This window comes from Sebastes umbrosus, chromosome 20, assembly GCF_015220745.1.
Source record: "Sebastes umbrosus isolate fSebUmb1 chromosome 20, fSebUmb1.pri, whole genome shotgun sequence".
In the NCBI taxonomy this organism is placed as follows: domain Eukaryota; kingdom Metazoa; phylum Chordata; class Actinopteri; order Perciformes; family Sebastidae; genus Sebastes; species Sebastes umbrosus.
Window position 1 is genome coordinate 12,967,915 of NC_051288.1, and position 26,146 is coordinate 12,994,060.

General features: G+C 39.0%; 4 protein-coding genes and 1 long non-coding RNA gene across 13 annotated transcripts; 3 read left to right on the forward strand and 2 right to left on the reverse strand.

Moving 5' to 3' along the window:
* The first annotated feature begins 127 nt into the window (after positions 1 to 127).
* Positions 128 to 4,250, forward strand: zgc:56095 (uncharacterized protein LOC406286 homolog). 3 transcript variants are annotated; one of them, XM_037755377.1, is made up of 5 exons: positions 128 to 280; positions 2,781 to 2,884; positions 3,062 to 3,208; positions 3,297 to 3,422; positions 3,668 to 4,250. In XM_037755377.1, the coding sequence occupies exons 2-5, from the start codon at positions 2,783 to 2,785 to the stop codon at positions 3,815 to 3,817; spliced, it is 525 nt and encodes a 174-aa protein (XP_037611305.1). In that variant the 5' UTR covers positions 128 to 280; positions 2,781 to 2,782; the 3' UTR covers positions 3,818 to 4,250. The 3 variants fall into 3 exon arrangements, with proteins under 3 accessions (XP_037611305.1, XP_037611306.1, XP_037611307.1); XM_037755378.1 differs by having other exon boundaries at positions 177 to 300; XM_037755379.1 differs by lacking the exon at positions 128 to 280 and adding an exon at positions 1,395 to 1,657.
* syt5b (synaptotagmin Vb) lies at positions 1,670 to 12,321 on the forward strand. 3 transcript variants are annotated; one of them, XM_037755371.1, is made up of 9 exons: positions 1,670 to 1,716; positions 7,515 to 7,718; positions 9,180 to 9,355; positions 9,450 to 9,548; positions 10,336 to 10,503; positions 10,870 to 11,037; positions 11,176 to 11,293; positions 11,431 to 11,564; positions 11,653 to 11,862. In XM_037755371.1, exons 2-9 carry the CDS (start codon positions 7,520 to 7,522, stop codon positions 11,860 to 11,862), a joined length of 1,272 nt encoding a protein of 423 aa, XP_037611299.1. In that variant the 5' UTR covers positions 1,670 to 1,716; positions 7,515 to 7,519. The 3 variants fall into 3 exon arrangements, with proteins under 3 accessions (XP_037611299.1, XP_037611298.1, XP_037611300.1); XM_037755370.1 differs by lacking the exon at positions 1,670 to 1,716 and adding an exon at positions 5,183 to 6,290; XM_037755372.1 differs by lacking the exon at positions 1,670 to 1,716 and having other exon boundaries at positions 7,520 to 7,718; positions 11,653 to 12,321.
* Positions 8,804 to 13,475, reverse strand: LOC119479599. The gene is made up of 3 exons (XR_005204715.1): positions 13,330 to 13,475; positions 9,396 to 9,555; positions 8,804 to 9,261 (listed from the first exon to the last, which is right to left on the reverse strand). It is a non-coding gene; the product is annotated as an uncharacterized LOC119479599 (long non-coding RNA).
* On the forward strand, positions 13,074 to 18,749 carry LOC119479594 (dynein assembly factor 3, axonemal-like). Of its 2 annotated transcripts, none has more exons than XM_037755369.1 (12): positions 13,074 to 13,226; positions 13,390 to 13,472; positions 15,269 to 15,375; positions 15,471 to 15,564; positions 15,667 to 15,821; positions 15,931 to 16,131; positions 16,269 to 16,391; positions 16,468 to 16,590; positions 17,382 to 17,520; positions 17,751 to 17,865; positions 18,032 to 18,106; positions 18,318 to 18,749. In XM_037755369.1, exons 2-12 carry the CDS (start codon positions 13,391 to 13,393, stop codon positions 18,457 to 18,459), a joined length of 1,356 nt encoding a protein of 451 aa, XP_037611297.1. In that variant the 5' UTR covers positions 13,074 to 13,226; position 13,390; the 3' UTR covers positions 18,460 to 18,749. The 2 variants fall into 2 exon arrangements, with proteins under 2 accessions (XP_037611297.1, XP_037611295.1); XM_037755367.1 differs by having other exon boundaries at positions 13,076 to 13,148.
* LOC119479596 (troponin T, slow skeletal muscle-like) lies at positions 18,671 to 26,127 on the reverse strand. Of its 4 annotated transcripts, none has more exons than XM_037755376.1 (13): positions 25,876 to 26,127; positions 21,821 to 21,850; positions 21,675 to 21,688; positions 21,561 to 21,587; positions 21,160 to 21,175; positions 21,007 to 21,064; positions 20,762 to 20,878; positions 20,580 to 20,657; positions 20,334 to 20,447; positions 19,502 to 19,611; positions 19,239 to 19,329; positions 19,117 to 19,157; positions 18,671 to 18,841 (listed from the first exon to the last, which is right to left on the reverse strand). In XM_037755376.1, the coding sequence occupies exons 2-13, from the start codon at positions 21,841 to 21,843 to the stop codon at positions 18,796 to 18,798; spliced, it is 735 nt and encodes a 244-aa protein (XP_037611304.1). In that variant the 5' UTR covers positions 21,844 to 21,850; positions 25,876 to 26,127; the 3' UTR covers positions 18,671 to 18,795. The 4 variants fall into 4 exon arrangements, with proteins under 4 accessions (XP_037611304.1, XP_037611302.1, XP_037611303.1 ...); XM_037755374.1 differs by having other exon boundaries at positions 20,992 to 21,064; XM_037755375.1 differs by having other exon boundaries at positions 21,160 to 21,178.
* Positions 26,128 to 26,146: the final 19 nt, after the last annotated feature.

Genomic DNA, 26,146 nt, shown 5'->3' on the forward strand with positions numbered 1-26,146 from the left:
AGACCAACAAAGGCAGTGAGTGCTGGCCAATCAGAGGCAGAGTACGGCGGGTCATAACTTCTGGAGGGCGGGTGCTGGCCAATCAGAGGCCGAGTAGGGCGGGTCATAACTTCTGGGGGGCGGGTGCTGGCCAATCAGAGGCCGAGTGGGGCGGGTCATAACTTCAGGGGGGCGTGTCTCTGTGTCGTATTATGTAAACAAGATAAAGGCTAAGCTACAGTGCTGGCAAAGTGAGGGTAGCTTTACCAAAGATACTGGCGTTACTCTCACTGACCTTCAGGTGAGTAAAATACATCAAAGGTGACTATGTTAACTAAACTTTAGCCGCAGTCAGGTCCAGCTAACTAACATATCTTGTCTGTTAAGCTCATTGTTATGCTAGTTGTTAGCTAAACAGTCAGCTAGTTAGCTGTCAGTGCTACCATGTGTCAGTAGTTATTGTTATTGTTAGTGCTTTCAACAAAACCAACCAAAGTCTGAGCTTTTTGAGGTAATGCTGTATGTACTTTAACTAATGAATTACTTTATTTCCAACATAAAAATAAATTAAAACAGATACAAAATAATAACAAACAAAACAAGAGTAAAATTGTCCTAAAAGGAGTAGGTAGAAGTAAAACTTATATTTCCCTATACCCTTTTCTCACTTCTCCTCAAATAACTCATATATCATAGAATGATATTATAATATAATATATAAACTATCCCAAGTTTATTTACAACCCACATATCCATCCGGAGTTAAAAAGTAGATATAAACCAACCCTTAACTACAACCCTTATCACATAATTCTTCCTCAACCATATACCTCCCAAAAATATATTTTGTATAGCTTTTTAAAGTGATTTAAACTGGGGCTAGCTGTCAGTGCTAACTTGTGTCAGTAGTTATTGTTATTGTTAGTGCTTTCAACAAAACGAACTAAAGTCGGAGCTTTTTGAGGTAAAAGTTAAGGGCTGTATGTACTTGAACTAATGAATGAATGAATTACTTTATTTCCAACATAAAAATAAATAAAAACAGATACAAAATAATAACAAACAAAACAAGAGTAATAGTGTCCGAAAAGGAGTAGGTAGAAGTAAAACTTATATTTCCCTAATTCCCTTTCTCACTTCTCCTCTAATAACTCATATATCAAAGAATGATTATATAATATAATATATAAACTATCCCAGATTTATTTACATCCCAAATTAAATATATGAACAGCAGCCCAAGTTTATTTACAACCCACATATCCATCTGGAGTTAAAAAGTAGATATAAACCAACCCTTAACACAACCCTTATCACAACTCTTCCTCAACCATATACCTCCCCAAAAATATCTTTTGTATAGCTTTTTAAAGTGATTTATATTTGTGCTCTGCTTAACTAACGTTATATAACAGACTTCAGTTCACTTCAACAGCGTACAAAATGTACTAATGTTAGTGTGACCTCAACACCCAACTAGAGATGTTACATCCCACTTGAACTCAACATCATAACACATGACACATGTCTGGCTGATGTTTGACTTGAAGCCCTTAAACACCAGGTTGCATAAAAGCCATCCTGCAAAGACGTGCAGAGCTTTGAAAAGCTTACTTCACAGGGCAAGAGTGAACAAAAGTGTTAGTTTAGCCAAGTTAGCTCTGCTGAGAAGGGAAAGGTAAGAACTATCTTTGTTCTCTGGATTGCATAGAGGGGATTAAAGGGACATATCAACAGGTAAGATACATATGCATACGATTTCAAAAAATTCTGTTATGATTAAGAGCACTACATTGCAGTTACACTGTGGGACAAGCTAGAATTTTTTTATTCAGTTTTTTTTTTAAATGATAAAATCTAATTTGGTTTTGAACATACCGACTTAAAGGACTGGTTAACTTCTCGACTGGTTCTTTCGATGTGAATAATTTGCCTGTAGTTTCCTATGAATCTGAACAAAATCATCACCCACTAATAAACCGCTGATAAAAGTTACCTATAAATGTGAATAGATGCCAATAATAAGAATCTTCCTCATTTGAAAATCAGCTGGAACTAGACAAAAAGAAAGTTCTGTGATGCTAACAAAAAAAATAATGAATGTACATTATATTCTAAAAAGAAATAAGTGTATTTTTCTTATTTTAAATAGTATGTAGGGCTGCAACTAACCATTATTTTCATTGTTGATTATTTTCTCAATTAATCAATTAGTTGTTGAAAAATATCGATCAGTGTTCACCAAAGCCCAAGATGACGTCCTCTAATGTCTTATTTTGTCCACAACTCAAAGATATTCAGTTTACTGTCATGGAGGAGTAAATAAACCAGAAAATATTCACATTTAAGAAGCTGCAATCAGAGAAATTTGACTCAAACGTAATCAATTATCAAAATAGATGCTGATTAATTAAATAGTTGACAACTAATTGATAAACCGTTGCAGCTCTAATAGAATGGGTATAAATATTCGTGAAAACTAGAAATAAATATTTGGCCATAGTTCACTTGACTTCCTTTGAAATGCCTTAATAAACAGTCGTCAATCCAGAAAACTCTCCTAGGGAGGAAAATTGAGGGACGAGACCAACCCCTATTTATTTAAGCTTTTTGGATTTTGGATTAATATTGTGGCCCCACAGTTTAATCCAGTTACGTGCAGTCTCTGGATTGTTTTGTGCAAACGTTACAAAACGGGAGATCCAACTTACCTGTCTGAAGTTAATTAATGGCATTATCTATACTGGGGTTTGTTTAACCTTGTACCAGTCGCACTGATTGCAATATTTTTTGTCTTTTAGAAATGCAGTCTGCGGTAAAACAAAACCTCCATTCGGAGACTGAAGGAGACATCAACAAACTCATCAACCTGAAGCTCAATGCATCCTACGTCTACCTTTCTCTGGTATGATTTCGGTAACAGTAATAGTCCCTGTATGACAATTTGTTATGCAATGTATTTAAATCCTGTTTTTGCACTGAAACAAAACAATAGAAATTGCCCTCTTTGCCAGGATTCTTCTTTCTTATCACGTGTCTGCAAAGTAAATCCCTAAATACTGTGTTTCTCTATCAATTCTAGGGGATGTATTTTGACAGGGATGACGTTGCCCTGCCAAAATTCTCCACTTTTTTCCTGGAGCGCTCAGTGAATGAGAGGGAACAGGCTGAGAAGCTGCTGGAATATCAGAACATGAGAGGAGGTCGAATTTTGCTTCAGACTATTGCCGTAAGTCCAGTTTTTTGGGGGGCATTTCCAAGCCACTACTGTTAAGATTGGTACATATATTTATCCAAGCACAAACTTTCTGTTCTAGAAACCTAGTAGAGAGGATTGGAGAGGTGGTCTGGATGCAATGTCCTTTTCCCTGGACTACCAGAAGTCCCTAAACACATGTGTCCTTGATGTGCACCGCAGAGCTGGCACCAACACTGACCCTCATGTAAGTCTGCACTGTTGTATTTTACCTAATAGTGAATATGAAAAAACAGCTACACTGTTGCACATAAAAAAATATTTTTGTTTGTGTGAGTTCAATATGTATTAAGCAAATTAACAGTCTGTAAGGTCTGAGGGGGTGTTTAATCTATTAAATATTAAATGTATCCTAATTTATCACCTATTTGACCACCTTTTTATAGCATTGTTTTACATCTGACTCACTATTTTCTCTTACTTCTCTTGTAGCTGTGTGACTTCCTCGAGCAGCACTTCCTCATCGACAGCCACGACACCATCAAGAAGCTGGGCGATTACATCGGCAGTCTGACCCGCATCACTGCGTCCGAGACACACGGTGCTATGGGAGAATACCTCTTTGATAAACACACTCTGTAAAGGTCACACAAGTACAGTGAAATAAGCTCCACATTACAGGGAAACAGTCCCTCACACTGTGCAAAATTTCTACTCCGTTAAGAAAACTATACAATGTGTTCACAGTTTACCACAAACTTCATTCTTGTACTAATGGCACAAGAGAAGTTTTAAGCAAAATAACAGAAAATACCTCTATTTGTCTTGAAAACCGCACTGGAAAATAATGTTCTCATTAAGATGGTGCTAAAAACCTACCATTCTCTTCAGCTATTAATGAGTCACTTGTTCATTTAAGCTCCGTTTTATCATGTGTCATGCATTCCAGTGTGTCCGAGGTTTTAACCTTCACAAATATTTTGTAAAAATGCAAACTCTTTTGAGTCAAATAGATAATTTAAGATTTGGAATATCATTGAAACATTGAATAAAGCCAGACTATGATGACATATCATTATTGTTCGTCTTTTTTTTCAACCAGTTTAATAACTGTATGTTCAATTGTTCACACAGATCTGATCTGTTTGCAGTCTAAACACACTTTCTGTACTTAACCTAATGTCATGTCTGTCCCTATAGAACACTGTAAAGATAACAGTGGGACTTTGCTTAGTCACTGTTGGGTGGGAGCTTAATGTTTAACATTAGGCTGCCAGACAGCGTGTGGTTAAAAATGACCATGCTGCTTCTTAGTAAATGACATGTTTCAGCAAAGATAAGATTCAGTTGGAGACGTGTGTCAACAAAGTCCATCACAGCCAGGCGTAGTAGTCGGTTAGTGTTTCAGTTGCAATCCAGAGATGCAGTGCTGCAACACACCCAAGATAAATAAATTATATATTGTACGGTTATGGAACAAAAGGTTCTCCATTTCTTGATTGATTTGGATCAAATCAGTTCTCTGTAAACGGTGTTTACAAAAACATCATTAGGGTACAATTAGAATGGTCTCTTGTATTGTGTATAGTACTTCTACATCTTTAATCTAGAGCAGGGGTTCTCAAACTTTTTGAGGCGAGGGACCCCTTAAAGGGGAGAAAATTGTCCAAGGACCCCTCATAATTGTAATACCAATTAAGTATAATGCTTTGTACCATTTGTACTCTTAGATGCCATTGGAGCAATTTGTATTCTAAAACCTTTCAAACTCAATACTTCAGACCTGTTTGATAGTGATAAACAGAAATTCATTTTTGAATCCTGTAAATACCACTTTGTTTTGCCCTGATATTCTGGGCGCTTTGAATCTGATGTCTGTCGCTCGATATAATTGTCATCCTATTTTCTCAATTTAGCTAGTTTGGGCTTAGCGCCACTTGACAATGTGGATGATTCGTTGCACCCTGAGTGAAGTGACTGATTCTGACAGATTGACTTGATGTGTCACAATCATGTCAGAGTTTCCATTGGCCCAAAGCTAACGTGGGTGGTAGTAATAGACGCAATATGCTTGTTTGATTGGCGCAAATGGTCCCCATCTGTAGATATGTACTTTTTAATGATACAGCACAATTTTATAATTTATATCAAATTATTTCGCGGACCTCCTGACAGAGTGCCACGGACCCCTGGGGGCCCCCACTTTGAGAATCTAGAGGAGTGCTGTTAATTAGCTGACCTCACTGACAATAAAAGCTCTGTGTTGACACTCTTCTCTTACTGACTACAGGGGGAATATAATGCAACCAAGTACAATAACCCTGTAATAACTATATTCCCTTTTTTTGTTCCTGTCGGTGTTTTTTTCCAGTGTGTTTCCTTCTGCAGTTTAGTTAGTTATCTATTAGAGGAGGCTGTTGCATGCTGGATGTGAGCCACTGAGATCTCCAGATGTAGCAGTGCAAACGCGTGGCACCATGCCTGGGGATTACTGTTCACAGCGCTCTAAATACGGGTATGTGTTTTGTACAGTTAAATGGTAAGCCAAGGGATGGGCAGGATGGAATATCCACTCTCAGTGAAAGTTGTTGGTAGATTGACGACTGACTGCGAGGACAGCTATGCTGAGGGGGATTAGTGAAGGGCTGGATGCACTACAATCTCTTCAATCCAATGGATAAACACAACCACCACTGCCATGTTTCATCAGTCTAATGAACGGGCACTTCTACTGAACAAGGAGAAGCCTTAAATTAATCAAAGTGTGTGAAATTTTTAACAGTTGAGTAGTAATACAAGAAAAGGTGACTGTTGCTCTTTATGCATGTTTGTTCGAAGACCTACAGCAACAGATGTGTTGTCAGTATTCTAATATCGGGAGGAGGGGTGGGGGGGATTAAATCAAAAGGCTGCTCTAGTGATTTGCCAGCGCTTTAGCTTTGATGGAAAGGGTTGCAGGGAGCTTTCCAGTCAGAGCCAGCAGCGTACCGAAGGAACGATGGGTGTGTGAGGGCTACAACAGGCCAAAGGGGAAGCAACAAGAAATTCACCTTGAACTAAAAGTTGCTCCAAAAGCTCTGTCGGCATAGTGGGGATTAAAGGGACATATCAACAGGTAAGATACATATGCATACGATTTCAAACATTTCTGTTATGATTAAGAGCACTACATTGCAATTACACTGTGGGAAAAAGCTAGAAATTGTATTATTATTATTATTCTGTTTTTTTTAAATGATAAAATCTAATTTGGTTTTGAACATACCCACTTTAAAGGACTGGTTAACCTCTTGACTGGTTCTTTTGATGTGAATAATTTGCCTGTAGTTTCCTATGAATCTGAACAAAATCATCACCCCCTAATAAACCGCTGATAAAAGTTACCTATAAATGTGAATAGATGCCGATAATCTTTTAATTTCAGTCAGAATCTTCCTCATTTGAAAATCAGCTGCAACTAGACAAAAAGAAAGTTCTGTGACGCTAACAAAAAAAATTAATGAATGTACATTATATTCTAAAAAGAAATAAGTGTATTTTTCTTATTTTAAATAGTATGTAGGGCTGCAACTAACCATTATTTTCATTGTTGATTTATTTTCTCAATTAATCAATTAGTTGTTGAAAAATGTCGATCAGTGTTCACCAAAGCCCAAGATGACGTCCTCTAATGTCTTATTTTGTCCACAACTCAAAGATATTCAGTTTACTGTCATGGAGGAGTAAAGAAACCAGAAAATATTCACATTTAAGAAGCTGCAATCAGAGAAATTTGACTCAAACTTAATTAATTATCAAAATAGATGCTGATTAATTAAATAGTTGGCAACTAATTGATAAACCGTTGCAGCTTTAATAGAATGGGTATAAATATTCGTGAAAACTAGAAATAAATATTTGGCCATAGTTCACTTGACTTCCTTTGAAATGCCTTAATAAACAGTCGTCAATCCAGAAAACTCTCCTAGGGAGGAAAATTGAGGGACGAGACCAACCCCTATTTATTTAAGCTTTTTGGAATTTGGATTAATATTGTGGCCCCACAGTTTAATCCAGTTACATGCAGTGACAGTGATGGAGAAAAATGGGGATGGGGCAAACGGGGGAGTGAAAGCGTGGGTTATGGGGCGGGGGAGGTGAAAGAGAGAATGAGAGTAACAGAGGGATTAGGGTCAGCCATGTTGAGCATCTGGCTTAGAGATGTTCTATGCTCTTGAACTGTACTGCAACGTGTGGACGTAGGGATTACACAGCGCGCATACGAAGTTGTGTTATCTCTCACTGTAGGAGCCAGCATGACAAACTGACAGTAACTGCACTGATTCTGCTGTTTTGACAGCTGACATGAGGCTGGCCGGTGTTGGGGTCCGGGCCCGGAGGGCTGCGGAGCCGTCAGAACCAAAATCAGAGGAAGCAACAGAGCCGGCTCACCATGAGCACTCCCATTCAGAACACCATGAGCACCCGCATACAGAACATCACCCCGGCCACGACTACAACCACATGAAGGAGAAGTTCATGAATGAACTTGGTCATCTGCCAAGTAAGCCGCTTCTAGAAGTTCAATTTCATAACTTTGAGGTACAGTGTGAAGGATTTGGTGGCATCTAATGGTGTGGTTGAAGATTGCAACCAACTGAGTACCCCTCTGCTCACTGTTCCGTTTCCAAGACTGCGGTAACGTGAGCCGCAGAAAGCAAAACCGTGGTAGCGTCGTTCGCCTCGCTCAGAGGCCATTTTTACCATAATAACACTACTTTAGGAGCAACAGAAGTCAGATGGTGGCTGGCGGAAACACAGTTTTGCACTTTGTGGCCTTCAAGTAACGTAAAAAACACTAGAGCCAGTGTTTGGTTTGTCCGTTCTGGGCTACTGTAGAAACATGACGGACTCCATGAAGAGGACCCGCTCCCTATGTAGATATAAACGGCACATTCTAAGCTAACAAAAACACAACAATTCTTAGTTTCAAGTGATTACATACTAATGAAAACATAGTTATGAATATTATATTATATTTCTGCTAATAGATCTCCCTAAATGTTACACACTGTTCCTTTAATTTACTTGTCGAAATAAACTATATTTTTGGTTATTGAAAGAGAAAATCCACCCCTGTACAGAATTGATATTATGATATAGAAATAATATTACATATTGTATTGACCAGTGTAGCTTTCTTAAAGGTTCAAGATGTTGTATTGGGTGTTTTTGACATATTCAACAGTATAAAGAATGATTTTATAGGAATATGAGCTTGTTTTCTTGGTCATTAACTATTTTCGATGTTCATGCCCAGTGTGCAAAGTGCATGACAATTGTTTTTCCCTTCAATTAACAACTACTGCTGAGGCGCTTTGAGTTAAGACACTTAATGATGAACTGTGCTGCTGGCGACTGGTTGTACAGGGCCACTCGCAGCTTAAGAGTGTGTTATTATATGATTGTGGAGAAGGGTGTTGCTCACAACGCACTTGCATGCTCAGCAAACCGTCCCTAGATAATCAAGTGCTTGAAAAAATGTAAGGTCAAGAAATGTTCATAAGAACCCTCCAATACACCATCGTAAGAAGCACCATATTTTATTTCAATAGTTTCATATTTTATTTTGATGATATTACACCATTGGTTCTGTTTTCCAAGCTTTGGAAAATGAGTTTATGTTCAACAATATTGTTGGAACTGTTTTAGATTGTAGGAGTAAACTGATTTATGAAAGTGGATGTAATCTCAAGATGTGAAAGATTTAAATCCTCTTGAAAATCCTGACGCATAAGACTTTTACAAAGCCTTCGATGGAGAGGGTAGTGTTTAAAAGTTAAGAAGTCTACTTGAAGATTAGATTTAAATACATGTTTTTTGTTGTTGTTGTTTGGGGGTCAGGATTTCTCCACATCATGTTACTATTGTGAATGAAATGGGGATCAGACATCCACTCCTTTCTGCCATAATAAGCATACATACAGCGAATACTGATGAGTGAATTCACCTTTTCATTTTGCAGTGCCCGTGTGGGCGGTCGCAGCCATCGTTGTGGTGGTCCTGGTTTTGGTGGCGTGCTGCATCTTCTGTCTTTTCAAGAAGTGCTTAGGGAAAAAGAAGAAGCCAAAGAAAGTGAGGGAGAGGAAGACGGGTCGTCGCAAAAAGGACAAGGAAGGCGAAGGAGAGGCTGGAGAGAAGGTATGTCATTTCAAGTAACACATTATTTGTATAATCTTACCTGATCTAGATCTTCATGATGAATATCCAACGCACTGATGTTTTTATCTGGCAGGAGGGCGAGGTGAAGAAAGAAGGAGAGGAAGAGGAGAAAGAGCAGGAAAAATTGGGCAGGCTGGAGTTCTCGTTGGACTACAACTTCACAGATGCTCAGGTAGGTCCTGTGTGAAAACAAAATCATTTATATTAATGATTAGAATATACACTGTAAACAATTACTGTTAATTTACAGCAGGATTTCAACAGTATTAACCTGTTATTGCTAAAAACAGTGCTTTACTGTGAATACAAAAGAAAACCTGTTAAATTACGCTCGTAGGCCGTTTTTTTATCTGCACATGTGAGGCTTGTACATTGTACATGATTGTAAAATCAGTGAATTAGCTTTATTGTTCTTCACTCACATGTTGTTCTGGTTTGCATTCTGTGCTTGTAGCCAGCTAGAGACAGACATTTTGGGAAAAGTGTCAACAAGTCTATTATAGCCTTTTTCCTAACAAGTGCCTTTAATTGTATTTAGTGTGACTATTCCTATGTCTGTAACCTGCTAAGTCTATTCATCTAGGCAAAAAATAATGTTTATTAAAATGTATGTAAAAAATACAACCTAAATAGTGCATTAAAACAAATCAGTAAGATAATGTAAAAGAAAGGTTGAAAAACAGCTATATAATGTATCTTTGAACAGTAAATTAACTGTAAAATACTGTGAAATTAATAAGAAAACAACTGTATTTTTCATTAACAGTACAAAGCTGTAAATTTCAGCGACAGTATAATGATGTTAATTTTACAGTAACATAAAGGCAACCCTGCTGCCAGTATTTTAATGTTATTTTACTGGGAAATTCTTAACAGTGTAGGGTCTCAACAAATGACTATCGGGAAGGAGTTTATACGCTCTTTTCATAATCATTCTGACACTTGTCTTTCCTCTGAAGCTTATAGTGGGCATCCTTCAGGCCCAGGACCTCGCTGCTATGGACATGGGGGGGACCTCAGACCCCTACGTCAAAGTCTTTTTGTTGCCAGACAAAAAGAAGAAGTACGAGACCAAAGTTATACGCAAGAATTTATGCCCCGTTTTCAACGAGACTTTCATTTTCAAGGTACCACGTGCCTGACATTGTGTCTTCGTTGACTTGATGTTGTCTGTGTTTTGTTTGTTTGTTTCTCGTCTTTGTGTCTCTGTCGCAGCTTGTGTTGGTGTTCCAGGTTGTTGGTGACATGTCACTTTTTAACCCCTCGTGAGGCAGAAGTTTGGCCTATGTCTCTACTTTCCCTCGTCTTTAGTCTTTCATTTCCTGAATGGCATCTGTCAAGGTATCCCTCCCCAAACAAAATATCAAAGCAGTATGTTTTTAATCGTCTCCTGTCACTCTTTTTTATTGTCTGGATTTGTAAATGTTGTTACATATAAAAAAAAAAACTTCACCTATTGTACATCCTAATGCTGTAATAACCTCTCTTTCTAGATCCCGTATGCAGAGTTGGGCGGAAAGACTTTGGTGCTGCAAGTTTTTGACTTTGACCGTTTCTCCAAGCATGATATAATCGGCGAGATAAAGATTCCCATGAACAGCGTCGATTTGGGCCAGCCGATGCAACAATGGAGAGACGTGGAGAGTGGTGAAAAGGAGGAGGTATTATTTACTTAATAGTATACTCTATGCCTTGCTTCTAAATATTAAGAAATCATGATAATCAGCAGTTTTATGAAAGATGTATTAATTTTAATATGATGGGGCATGCTGGTAATCTGTAATATATTTTCATTTCAGCAAGAAAAACTGGGCGATGTTTGCATTTCTTTGCGGTATGTACCCACTGCTGGAAAACTGACAGTGAACATCATGGAGGCAAAGAATCTGAAGAAAATGGATGTCGGTGGCTTATCAGGTAATTAATCCTCATCATCATTCTTTCAGATATTTGCATATTTCCTCGTAAAACTGGGCTGGACTTCAGTCTCACGAGGAGGCCCAAATAAACACAACAAAACACAACTATATCACCCTCTTTTTCTCTTCCATAAGACCCGTATGTGAAGATTGTTCTGCAGCAAAATGGGAAACGGATCAAGAAGAAAAAGACTACAGTCAAGAAAAACACGCTCAATCCTTACTTTAATGAGAGTTTCAGCTTTGATGTCCCCTTTGAGCAGATACAGGTAGGCTGCATCTTCATATCAGATATCAATCTGAAATGTCATAGATATAGGGAATGATTTGATCACACATGTTTCTTTTGTCTTTCAGAAAGTGCAGGTCGTCATCACAGTGTTTGACTACGATAAACTTGGGAGCAACGACCCCATTGGAAAGACCTTCATGGGTTACGGAGCTACAGGCGTTGGCCTGCGCCACTGGTCAGAAATGCTTGCCAACCCCAGACGTCCAGTAGCCCAGTGGCACACTCTCCTGCCAGAGGAAGAAGTTGACGCGGCAATCAAAGCAAAACCTCGTTAAAGTCGCACCTTGTTCGAGTATCAAATACTGCTCATATGTTGTTGATCCTGATGTGTTCTCAACTCGCATGTTCTGTTTTCCATTTTGTTCCTTTTAAGATACTTTTGTGTGCGTGTACGTGATTTACAGACAATTTTTGATATTTGGTTGTTACTCTGCATCCCCTATTTACCTTATACTGTTAAACCAACTATTACTTTGTATTTGTATACTTGTGCATCTTTGGTGTGTGCTCATGCATGGACCTATGAAAATGTGGATGCACAAATTGTAATATGTTTCGTTTAAGGAAGGATTTCTGAAAAGTTACCCTGGAGACATGATAGAGCTTCTACATGTCATGGCATGTACACTGGGCCTTTTTGCCCTTTTTGTAGTGATGTGGTGCAACAGAAAAAATGCTTGTTGTAATGATCTGGGTCTTGTCAAATTTAAATAAACCCACAATGATCAGTTTCACATCAATGCTTCTCTTACTGTAAATTAAGTTTATATTCTCACTTTTTAACTGTTAGATAGATAAATAGATAGATAGATAGATAGATAGATAGATATACTTTATTGTCATTGTCATTGAAAACAACGAAAAACAGTTTAGCAGCTCTTTGCAGTGAAAAACAAACATTAAAACATTCAGTCACAAGTCGAACAATAAATAAGTGGATCATCATAAAGTGCAAATTAGAAGTGCATAAAGAAGTAATTATATAAAAACTGTAGGTGATATTCTAAAATACTATTAGATAGAGAAGAGTATTATGGATAATAAAGTTATCCAACAACATTTCGCCGTAATTATCCCCAGGTTCCCAACCTGGGGGTCTACACCCCCACTTAGGGCCCCCAAAACTTTGCGGGGGTCGCGAGGCCTTTTTGATTTTAAGGGGTGTAAGACATTTCACACACATTTCATTCATTTCTGTGAATGAAAAGAATGTTATTTTTAAAGTTTGAATTATTATTTAGGATATAAACCCTTTGCCTTCGTCCTGCATTAATTAAGTACGCAGTTAAAACAACCAAAGAGCTAAAATAACAGTGGCTAAACTGTCAGGTTGAACACTTCACAATTTGTAAAAAAAAAAAAAAAAGAAAACTACTATGTAGGCATGATTGTTAGAATACAAAAACATACTAATTATCTCTAAACCCAGCTACATCACCACCAGTAGATGACGTCTGTCTCCTCCTCCTCCTCCCCATGGAGACACTGTTGCTTAGCAACAGAACTCAAACTTTCTGTTCAGACTGTTAGCTGCAACTTCACTCAGTTGTCAGCCTGTGAGGTGAGTTTTCCTCCATCACTATTTGTATCAGGTGATAATATCTGGTCTCAGCTTGTCGCCATTTATCACCACATTGAGGTAAGAGATAACAGTTTCACTGATAAGCTAGCATTGAATGCCCTTTTGACCAAGTACTGTTAGCTAGCGTTAGCTGGTGTGAGTGTTGGTGTGAGACACTTACAGTCAGGTGTACCTCTTCTTCCTTTGTCTTCCTTTGTCTTTCTTTGGGTCATTGTTACAGGATGAGTGCTGGACGGGCGTCAGAGGGCGTCGGCTGCATCACCTGGTGGGGCCTCAGTCCTGCACGCGACCTGCTGAGTGCGGGTGAGAGAGCCTCTAAGGTGCACGTGGATGCGAGGTCCTCCTGCACACCTGCATCACATCACATCATAATTAGCTTCACCTCGACCAATTACAACAGTCAAGTACTGCTTACATGTTAATGCATTGATAATAATGATCCATAATAAACACTCATTTTGCATAATGAGCCATTTTTTGTTACTTTTGTATTGTATTTTAATGTAAGTACAGTTTTATATATATTTTATTTATATATTTCAATATTATATTTATTGTTTTTTTGTTCATTTTGAAACAACAGAACAAACATTCATAAAACGTCCCCAATAATAACATTCTCAGTACAAAGAAACTTAACAAACCTAATATTAATATAAAATAAGCCAGTATAGATACAGAAACATATTACGTATATACAAACAAAAATAGATAAATAAGTAAAAAAGAATATACACAAGTAGAAATTAAATTAAATTAAAAACAATAAAATAAAATAGATTTATATATATATATACGCATATATATATATATACTGTATACATATATACATACATACACATACGCACACGCAGTATATACACATATGAAAACACATATACATATAATCAATTAAAACAAATCAGTGTACAATTCAGTCATTATATGCAGGACTTTTACTTGTAATGGAGCTATTTATTGTGTGGTATTGCTACATGTTTATGTCATACTGGAAGATAATTCAGTACAATAACAGAAATTTTAATTAATTCAGGGATGTACACAAAACCAGATAAATCAGTCATGAACACTGAAACAATCTGTACACAGTTATACATACATACAGATAGATATATAACTGCATTGGGGCCATATTTGTTAAACGTTTTACTGTCGTTTAACCAAACTATGGCCTCAAACTCAACTAAACAGTCCCTAGTTATAACCTACTGGTATCAGGGTGATTGCACTGAATAATAATGATGTGTTTCTATTATTTTGGCCATCACATTTAAATAGCACAGGAAATATCAATGTAGGGCTGGATATCCTATGAAATGTTATTGTTACTAGTGCTGACGCAGCCATAAAAAAAGCCCTATCTAAATATTACAATCTAAAATTGGTAAAATTATGATTTATATATCATTTAAATATCTGAATAAGTAAACAAGACTACAAATCTGACCATACATTCAAATGCCAACTTTTGAGGTTTGGTACCATATGGCACTGGTTCCCAACCTGGGGGTCCCGATCCCCATTTGGGGTCACTAAAGCTTCACGGGGGGGTCGCGAGGCCTTTTTGATTTTAAGGGGTGTAAGAAAACTTTAAAATATATATATACAGTTGGCCTATATCTCAGCATTTCATTCATTTCTGTGAAGAAAACTAAATGAAAATGACATTTTAAAATTATATATTATTATGTAAGATATATACAGGATAAGGGCCTATTAAGTATGTATGATTATTTAAAAAATACATATGCAGACAATTGTATTAAAAGTCGCTAAAAATAACAGGAAAACTAATCTCTGATGCAATATTCACAGGAAATATTCTGCTCAACATTCATCCAAATCGCTTGTTTTAAACAAACTTCCTCCAGTTATTGCGTTCACTATCTGGGTTAATTACACAGTTTATCAGTTGTTCTGTACCGTTATTGTTATGCATTGATTATAATATGAGATATACATAAAATATGTCACTTAGTCAGGGGTCGTCAGTTTACTCGATGATAGAAAAGGGGTCTCTTAAGTAAAACGGTTGGGAACCGCTGCCCTATGGTGTGTTGGAACTACTATATGCTCTCTCTCTCTCTCCCTGTGCCCAGGCCCTGTGAGACCCGAAGGCGACATCAATGTTTTACTGGTTGGCAGCGGAGATCCACGACATATTTTGAAGACCATTTCTGGTTTGCAGAGCGAAGACAGCCTCCATGTGAGCCTCTCTGTCTCTTAAACTGTCATGTGACCCCCTGAGAACAAGTTGATTTACTCTACTGTGAGCTTCTTCTCTCTGCTCTACTGCTGCAGGTGTGGGTGATAGAAAACAGCATGGAGGTGGTGGCTCGACAGCTGCTGCTCCTCTACCTGGCACTAGTGCCAAAGGAAAGCATGGGGAATAATGGTGTGTGGGCTTATGTTCAAGAATTAACTTTATAAATAGTAAAAAAAAAAGATAAATCTGTTCTTAATTTTGAAGTTATTTTGCCGTGATTTTTGTTTTCAGAGAAGACAGAGGTTTTTCTGGAGGTGTTTGGGAACGGTGAGATCCGCAGCCAGACGGAAGAGACACTGAGACGTGCAGCGTCACAGCTCTCTCTGTCTGTTACTGAATCACTGGAGACCGCCACGCACCCCTGTCTGAACACAACTCTTCTCAAGGTACAATCATTTGTAAAAAACAAGCCTATCTTCTGTGTTTCTTTAAGGCCTCATGATTGATCTTTTGCTCAGTCGAACCCATGTGAATCTAGACTTTCATACTCTACAGTTCAAGGAGCGAGATGAGCTGGCCAGAATATTCAAGTTGTGGACACAGCCTCGGCATTCGTCGTCTTCCTCTGAGCGTGCTGCCCCTATCTTGATGTCGAGAGTCTGGGATTATCGGGTGAGGCAGCACCTCGGGACGCGCTATGACTCCAAGAAGAGCTGCTTCGACTGGGACCTCACAATGAAACTGCACGAGAAAGGGGTATTTGAATATTTTCTGTGCTTTCCTTTCTTTGTCGATTAAAACACACTCCCTAAATTTGCCCATCTTTTAGAAGGACAGAAATTTGGAGGCTTATATGTTACACTGAAGGACGGACACTTTTTCTGTATCTGCAGTGTGGCGTCATCAACAAACAACAATACACGCGATGGAGGGAACGGGGTCTGGCGTTCGAAATGAGGGAAGGCGTCTACCAAATAACCAATCCAAGTTTGCTCTCTTCAAGAGTGTTCAGACAGGTGAGTTTTAGCCTATTTGTTTTTGTTTCTACACAATGCAGCAATAAGATGACATGGAGGAACTTTGTGTGGACAGAAAGGGGACAAAGTGGCTGTCAGGGGCTACTGGGGAGACATCGTTTCCAGTCCTTACCTCTCCTTTGGCATTGAGACTGATGACAAGAGCCTGCTGAAGACACAGAATGGGCAACACGTCAAGGTAAAATATACAGTAGTAAAGGCACGGATTACATGTTAGATCAGTGGTTCCCAACCTGGGGGTCCCCGCCCCCACTAAGGGCCCCCCAAAACTTTGAGGGGGTCGCGAGGCCTTTTAGATTTTAAGGGGTGTAAGACAACTTTTAAAAAAATATGCAGTTAGCCAATATCTCAGCATTTCATTAATTTCTGTGAAGGAAAAGAATGTTATTTTTAAAGATTGATTTATTATTTAGGATATAAACCCTTTGCCTTCGTCCTGCATAAGATAAGTACACAGTTAAAACAACCAAAGAGCTAATAGAACAGCGGCTAAACTGTCAGGGAGATCACTTCACAATTTCTAAAAAAGAAAAAAAGTATTATGTAGGCATGATTGTTAGAATAAATAATACAGACAGAGAATTAAAAGTAAACGTATTCAAAATAACAGGAAAACTTATCAATATTCACAGGAAATAATCTCAGAATTCATCCAAATCGCTCATTTTATACAAACTTCCTGCATTTATTGCTTTCATTATTCGGGTTAATTATACAGTTTATCAGTAGTTCTGTGCTGTTATTGTTATGCATGAATATAATACGAAATATCCATAAAATATGTCACTTAATCAGGGGTCGTCAGTTTACTCAATGATAGAAAAGGGAGTTCCTCAAGGAAAAAGGTTGGAAACCACTGTGTTAAATTACAGTTATGTCTCCACATCCTTTTATCGTACAGTTGCAGTAAGTTGTGCATGTACCGAGGAACATATTAATGTCTGTATCGTCCTTTCCTCACATCCACAGACAGCCCAGGATATCTCCTTTGCAAATGTACAGGAATTGTTCCGGTCCCTGTCCAGCAGACGGGGCTGCCCCACTGCTTCTCAGTCAGAGGCAGAGGAGCCATCCACAGAGGCCGACCGAAAACCTGTCACCATTAACGGTAAATGGCTTTGAACACGAGCAGGCAGTTTATGTTTGATTATGTTGCATAATTTCTTGTTTCAGTGTGTTTTAATGCAGATGTTTGTGTACATTAAAGAAGTGTAAATGGGAACTTGTATGTATGGTGGATCACTTCCCATCCTCCTGAAGCCTGTTTTGATGTTCAGCACACAGAAAACAGTAACTGTGTACGAAACTTGCACTGAATTTTTCTCAAATCCTCTCCAGACTTGATGCGTCTGAATGGGATCTCTGTCACCTTCCTGCCTTTGGACTCACTTTACAAACTGCCAGAAAAACAGAAATACTCCCACTTCTTTAACACCATCTACTTCTCTGCCAGGTGAGAGCTTGCTTTTCTCCAATTCTCTAATAGTACTAATAATATAATAATAGTAACCTAACCTAAAATAGGATCCCGTCACCATCTTGACTGCAGACTCCTGATCTGACTGCTGACCATGTTTCACTTCTGTGTTTTTGTTTCCCTCCCTGTCGACGCTCTAAAGCTGCGCGCACCAGTTGGGCCCGACGATGAGACAGATTGCAGCACCAGACGCCGTGCTCGTCGTGGAGTTGGCCAAGTGAGGGTTTTTATAGTAACGGGGCTCGTTACCATGGTGACACTACAGTCACCAAGAGTACAGTGACTGACTATGCTGTGTTTTTTATTCACAATTTGCTTTTGTGTATCTGATTTCTTCATGTTTGCTCCCATCTGATAAAAAGTTAATAATAACTGTAATGTGGTCGATGTATTTAAGTTGCATTTGTGTGTCTGTGTGTGTAACTCAGGTACATTTTGGATCTGAACAAAGAGCAAGAAGCAGGCTTCGCAGAGAAAGTGGCGAGTATTGCTCTGGAGGCTGAATTTGACCCTTTGCAAGAGAGGAAGAGTGACGGCATCCACGCTGTTTTCATACCACAGAGGAAGTAAAGGCGGTTCATTCGCTCTGCTCCCGTTGACAACAGCTTTACCTTCACAATATGCAACAGAATGACAGTCAAGATCTTACAGACAGAATTTATTTTTCCTTCGTAAGGAAGTTAACCAGCCTATCAGATTCATTTTTGATTGTAGTAGCTGTGAACTTTTCAAGAATAATAATCCGATTTCCAATTTGAATGACACTACTACTGGAAAAATGTTATGTATAAGTACATTTTAATAATTACAGATGCAATTGGATGTATTTCAATAAATGGCACACAAAAATCTCTTCAAAATTGCTGTAATCTTGTCCTGAAACTTCTTGTTTCCTCATGTGTGAGTTCACTTCCAACGTCCTCCGACCTTCCCCTTACCGTGGACCTTTTTACTGCATTGAGACAAAAAAAAAATATAAAGTAGATTATGATCAGTTGTAGTCAGCGTTCAGTGTGACTGATTGCATCCTGTGCATAAAGTGACAAATGTTTAAGAGGTGTGAGTTTGCCATTTCCTGTATATACACCGACACCAACAGCGTGACTGTTGCTATCCATCTGTGGTTATGTTTGCATAGTCGATGCAAAGCAGCTCTGCACTATCCTCTACTTTGTGGGGCGTGAAGGTCGTGTCATGGTAGATTTTGACTACAGCAGAGTGACTCACAATTTCTGAGCATGTTGGATTCTGTTCAGGAGGACGTTGATCTGAAAAAAAACAAATTCTGACGTCACAAATTAGCCATTCTTAAAATAGCTGTTTTGTATTTTCTCTGCTAGATGGCTTACCTCGTACTTCTGCCTCTTCGTCTTCTCAGTCAGGTCGAATTTCTCTGACTCCAGCTGGTAGATACATTCCCACATCTCCTTGGCTCTCTCTCTAAAACACAGCAGGATTAACAAGTTGAGATGACAGATTTATGCACCTTTTTTGCAGCAGCTTTAAAAAGTATGTGCCTGGCTGGCTTACTACCTGGCATTCCTACAACATAGATCTGGTTTAAAATGTAATGAATGTTAATGCGTCCGTCTTTAATGGAGCTTAAACTGACCTCAGGCCGTCCTCTCTCAGGGTCTCAATAGCCAGTGGCTTGCGTCTCTCTGCCAGAGTCTTCTTCTTGATTTCCCTCGCAGTTTGCCTCTTGCCTCGCCTCTGCTCTGCCTGCAGGAAACAAACACAACTCACTCTCTAAGAGATTCAGACACTAGGCCTGTGTATTGGCAAGATACGTATCGTGATGCATGGGTAACAATTTCATATATTGCTATACGGTATGCAAGGCCATATATTCATCGTATAAAGAACACACCAGAAATACACCATTTTAGAATAGGCAAAAATAACACATTTATACTGTATGCAAAAAACTGCATGGTTTTTGCACCAAACTGCATGTGATTATCATAAAGTGGGCATGTCTGTAAAGGGGAGACTCGTGGGTACCCATAGAACCCATTTTCATTCACATTTCTTGAGGTCAGAGGTCAAGGGACCCCTGTAAAAATCGCCATGCCGTTTTTTTCCTCGCCAAAATCTAGCATAACTTTGGAGCGTTATTTAACCTCCTTCCCGACAGGTTAGTATGACATTGTTGGTACCAATGGATTCCTTCGGTTGTAGTTTCCTATGATGTCAGTAACATCACTCTAGCTTTAAAACTGAGCCGGCTACAACCTCCGAAATATCAAATAGCTGCCGATCCCGACGGCAGGCTGTTGGATTTTTTAGAGGTTAATTAGAAATCAATAGTGTTTCGATACAGTATCGCACAACATAATATTGCGATACTCATGTGTATCGATATTTTCTTACACGCCTATCAGACACACATGAACTCTGATAGTATACAGTGACACACCTGTCTTTAAATGTATTATTCTGACCTTGGCCAGGAACCCTCCGAAGTGAGCCCCCATGTTGGAGAGCACTTTCTTCTTTTTGGCCTCATCCTCGGCCCTCTTCTTCGCCTCCTCGTCCTCTTTCCTCTGTCTCTCCTCCTGAGGAAGTCATCTTCAGCTGATTACTGCAGTTTCAATTGCTCTTTTATAGTGTTTTTATAGAAATATTGTGATCTGAGCAGAGCGTTGATATGCATGGATTAAACAACATATGTAATACAATGTTAATACCGCAATCCGTGTCTGTCTGTCCCGCTCTTTTTCAGCCCTCACACGCTGCTGCTCAGCTCTTTCTGCCCGGCGGCTCTCCTATAACAGAAACAACTTTAACACACGGCTCTTTAATCACTATTATTCTCTCTCAAATACATGGGAAACTAACTACTAGCTAATCAGTATGGGAAATGCATTACAATCCTGTCCTTGAGTCCAATCAGCTCTTCTTCCTCTTTCTTCCTCTGCTCAAAGTGGACATCAATCAGAGTCTGCAGCTCCAGAAGGTCTTTCTCCATCCTCTTCCTATGGATATCCTATATATATATATTTACATATATATACCAGGGACCAGTGGATACACAGGTCAAGATTATTTGAATGCCTGTTTCCGGTGCTGTAATGGTGTAAATGTTCCATTAACAACAACCTTGAAGGAACATACATCAAAGTCAACCCTCTCCCCCTCAGGGATCTTAGGGGCAGCGAGCTGTGTGACCGGCCTGTAAAATAACACATACGATCAGATTATTTTCACTGCATTTAGTGGTAAAATCTGACAATATTTTTGATGTTTAGTATTTCCAAGTAGTCTTACTTGTATTTGGGACGTTCTTCTTTGACATAACAGGGGGAAAAAAAGAGAAAAAGTGAATCAGTTCACAGCAGTTAGATTTGCAAACAGACAAAAAAGTAATCCAAGATTAACCCTAATTTGAAAGACGTTTTAATACATTAAAAACCCACAGTTCATGGCCGCTGTTTATAACCATGGGGGAATTTAACGTTTAAAGTTTCCTGTTAAATTTCAATTTAAAGTCAAAGCTCCTGGAAAAGTATGTAAACACTGGATGGATAACAATAAATCAATATTTACATTTTGATAGTTCTCCTATGGGAACACTTTTACTGGCAGGTTGCTGCTATAGCTCGTATCTGAATGTGTTATTTCTAAGGGAAGGTGGATTAAATCAACACAGACCTGCATCACATACTCACCTCCCTCCCCCTGCTCCTCATCATCTTCTGGAGAAACAAAGAGCGACACGGCGAGTGAGTTGAGAGAAACGATGAAACTGCTGCTCTATTAAATGGATGAGTGAATGTCCTTACCCTCCTGATGGCCTCTAAATAAAAAAGAATTGAAAGAATACATCAGACATGCCGTGAAACAGAAGCTCATGTATTATATTATATTATATTATTATATTAAAGTTTATATGAGAAATAAGTTAACTGGTAGGACTGGATAGACTCACCCATGATCTTCTAAATCAGACATGGCGACACTGGAGAGAAAACCATAAATATAAAAAATCAATACTGTTATAAATATGCAACAGCATTAGCCCAATATATGAAAGGTAATTTGCCAATAACATGGGTTTTTCCGATATTACATTTAGCAGCAAACAAAGTACAGTTGTGATGCGTTGACTGGAGTTCGCCCTCAAACTTTAAAGCTGGACTATGCAGCTTTTGAAATAATAAATCCATTAGCAATAAAACGCAGCCTCACTCCATTCAATATACTGAGGATACTATACTAGGGATGCACCAATACCGGATCGGTTATCGGACCGATACAGACTCAAATAGCTGGATCGGATATCAGTGATAATGGGGCCGATCTAGTAAATTCAATTCTATGTTTATGTACATTATATACTGGAAATTTTAATTCCTTTTAATTCAAGTTTTGACCAATTTGTTTCTGCATTAAAAAGGTTTACACCATCCATCCATCCATCTGCAACCGCTTATCCCGTTAGGGGTCGCGGGGGGGCTGGAGCCGATCCCAGCCGACATTGGGCGAAGGCGGGGTACACCCTGGACAGGTCGCCAGTCCATCACAGGGCTGACACATAGAGACAGACAACCATTCACACCTATACAGACACCATATTCACACCTACGGGCAATTTAGAGTCAACAATTAACCTAACCTGCATGTCTTTGGACTGTGGGAGGAAACCGGAGTACCCGGAGAAAACCCACGCTAACACGGGGAGAACATGCAAACTCCACACAGAAGGGCCCCAAGCCAGATTTGAACCTGCAACCCTCTAGCTGTGAGGCGCCAGTGCTAACCACTGCACCACCGTGCACCGTTCATTTGTAATTCCTGTTAATTTTGAAGATTTTTTTGCCAAGTTGCTGGTGTACGATTTATTATTTTAATAATAAATAACGATTCAATAAATGTATATCTATGTATTTATTTATTACATTTTGTTTTACAAAGTTAAGAAAGTAATTAAGTAAGGCCAGCCTGATGTTTCCTTAGACATAAAAGAATGACCCCTCACACAGTGAGGCATACAGCGTATTAATTAAACACTGGTATCAGATCGGTACTCCGCATCGGCCGATTCCCAAAGCCCAGGTATTGCTATCGGTATCAGGACTTAAAAAGTCAAATCGGTGCATCCCTACTTTAAAGCAACTGACTGGAAAAAAGGTTGAGAAATAAGGATAAATTCATTGTGCTAGTATTTTGTAGTTGCCACTTGTGGCCACAGGGGTCACTGTTCAGCAAAAGTTCCAAAGTCCAAACATTGATTAGCGATATATTAAACATTTGACTATGCACACATGAATAAGATAAAAACTTGAATTCCTGATGTGGAGAATTTAATTTTAATACTAGACCATCAATTAATATGTTTGCATGCCACTCCAGATGACTGAGCTTTAATAGTCTGCTGATATAAAAAAATTAAACAGTGAGCAAATTTCATGATTACTGAGACGGCCACTGGGAATGCATTACACGCTCAATGCAGGCCAGTGCTTTTGTTCAAAGAATAAGATAAAGGGGAAGGGCAGCTAATGATCTAGGAATAGAAGAGGTCAGAAGGACTATTAGGCCGGAGCAGTGTCCTGTTACCCTGGATAAGAGCGAGGTATTAGCCAGCTAAAGCCAATCTACAAGCGAGACTGTGGGATGGAGAGATTAAGCTGGTCGGCTGGCTGCTATTAACACCAGCCAAGTCCTCTATTATCATTTGATCTACTCGCAGTCTCACTGAACTGAGGGGATATTTAAATGTATGTGGAGTCCCATAAATATTCTATCATTCCTAACCGTAACTTCAGCAGCTTATCTATGTATTTCAGTGGGACTTGTTACATTATTATAAATTTAGTGCAAAGTAAAAACCGTCTGATGAGCTGCAGTTAAACCGTGCAAACTGGTTTCTTGGTAGACACACCAGCAATCGAACCAAATCTCAATACACTATTTTCAATGAACAACTGGAAGCCCTCCCAGTCTCTGAGTGTATTAACACGGTAGATCAAGCGGGCCGCCCAAGTCCCTCAGATCCTGTCATAGTTAGTTTTTAGCCAAGATCTCAGAGCATGAGCATGTGAATCTGAATAAACACGGGCACACGGACAAAAAGCAGATGAGGGATTGGGAGAGGAATTCATCACATCGCTTCCCCGTTGAATGTTTCTGGCCAAACTGATCGACACAGATGGACAGAGAGCCCGAGGGCACCAAGAATAGCTTATCATGAGGGATCATTCCTAATTTCAGAGAGATAATATCATCAACACCCGCCTGAATTGTATTGTAATTTAGTAGAAATCACAACGTTTCCAAAGATGCCAAATACTGAATTGATTTATATATTTTACTCAATAGAAAAGCAGAAATGGAATATACTATTAATAATTGTGTTTTTTTTAGTGTATAATCACATAAAAATAAGAATCGTTGTGTTTTCGTTACCTTAGAATGAGCCGTTTATATCTACATAGAGAGCAGGTCCTCTTCATGGAGCCGGCCGCCATGTTTCTACAGTAGCCCAGAACGGATAAACCGAACACTGGCTCTAGAGAGGGCCATTTGCGTTTTCACGTTTTCACGTTTTCGCGTTGGCCACCGTAGTTCTCCTACACGCTTGGCACACAGGAGAAGCTGGTTGCAATCTGCAACCTCACCACTAGATGCTGCCAGGTCCTACACACTGCACCTTTAACATGATATAGCTTCAATGAGTAACTGATACAAGCAGATACTGAATATAGTGTCTGTGACATTGTATAAGGAAACAAATCTGAGGATGTTCAGACTAAAAAATCAGCCATTCATCAATCATTGTCAATTTGCATCTTTGATTTAATCAGTTATTTATTCACTATTACAGTATTAAAATGTTAAACATTTGGGCACTTGCGGGCAGTGCAAACAAGCTGTGAACACAGTGACATATTAGCCGTTTTCAAGTTAATATGGCAAACTTGCTGCCATTTACACGTCCAGTAGACACGGAGCAACGTTATCATTCATTTGGAGTCAGGTTTCTGGCCACCTGGCGAATGTAAGTCCAATATTCATTCTTCTTTTAGCTCCGATTTTGGTCTCAACCAACTCCTGTGGTAAATATCTGGCTCTTTAGCTGCTAAATGCTCCACTGTGCTCTCTAGTTGCTAACTTTGTGTCTATTGATTGGTGATGGTCAGGTAGCGTACAGTGGGTAATAGATAATCAAAATATTAAAGGTGCAGTGTGTAGGATCTTGCAGCATCTAGTGGTGAGGTTGCAGATTGCAACCAACTGAAACTTCTCAAGCGTGTAGGAGAACTTTGAAGGCTGACGAAAACGTGAAAAAGCGAATGGCCCTATCTAGAGCCAGTGTTTGGTTTGTCCGTTCTGGGCTCCTGTAGAAACATAGCAGCCATATGTAGATATAAACGGCTCATTCTAAGGAAACAAAAACGCAACAATTCTTATTTTCAGGTTATTATACACTAAAGAAAACCTACTTTTTTTTAATCAACAGTATATCACATTTCTGCCAATAGATTCCCCGAAATGTTACGCACTGTTCCTTTAAAGGTGCACGAGCCAGAAAATCAAAATAACGAGCTGGAAGATGCTGAAAAGCTCTGTATAGTGCTGAGAGGAACTGTGGTGATAATCCTCTGTGCTCATCACTATGAGAAACCCTCTTCACATTACATTTGATCCATTGTTATCATAAAAAATATAGATTATAGCAGCTTTAAAGTCGTTTAAGCAAAGCGTTTTACAGTCTTGAAATTCATCGAACAACAATGTAGTATAAAATGTTCACAGTCCATAAACAATAATCAAACCCAATGGTGTGCACGTTTTTATATAACTACTTATCGATTCCAGTGCCATTTAAAGATTGCGCCAGATAAAAATGATGGAAGACTTTGCTTTAAAAAAAGAAAAGCCCAAACAGAAACCATAGCTTCTGGGTGGTCACATATTTCAAATAATCACAGCACCGTACAAGAAGAAACACCTTGGTTTAGAAAGAGTCAAAGCACATACCTGAACAGCAAAAGAGAAGGATGTTTCACTGGTGATGAAAACAAGGGGAGTAACAACTAGAGGGGAAACAGAGCTTTATATAAGGGGTCCTCTGGGGTGACGGAGAGGGGACTTGGAATACAATATGTGTGTGTTTGAGTGTGTGTGAGGCAAGATTTAGAAAAGAAGGACAGGGGACTGTATGTGGATTATTGGCGGCTGTTTTTCTAAAGTCTGACGGGCAGGATAATGAGCAAAGGGTTTGTTGCTGACCTCACAGCTGAAACAAGAG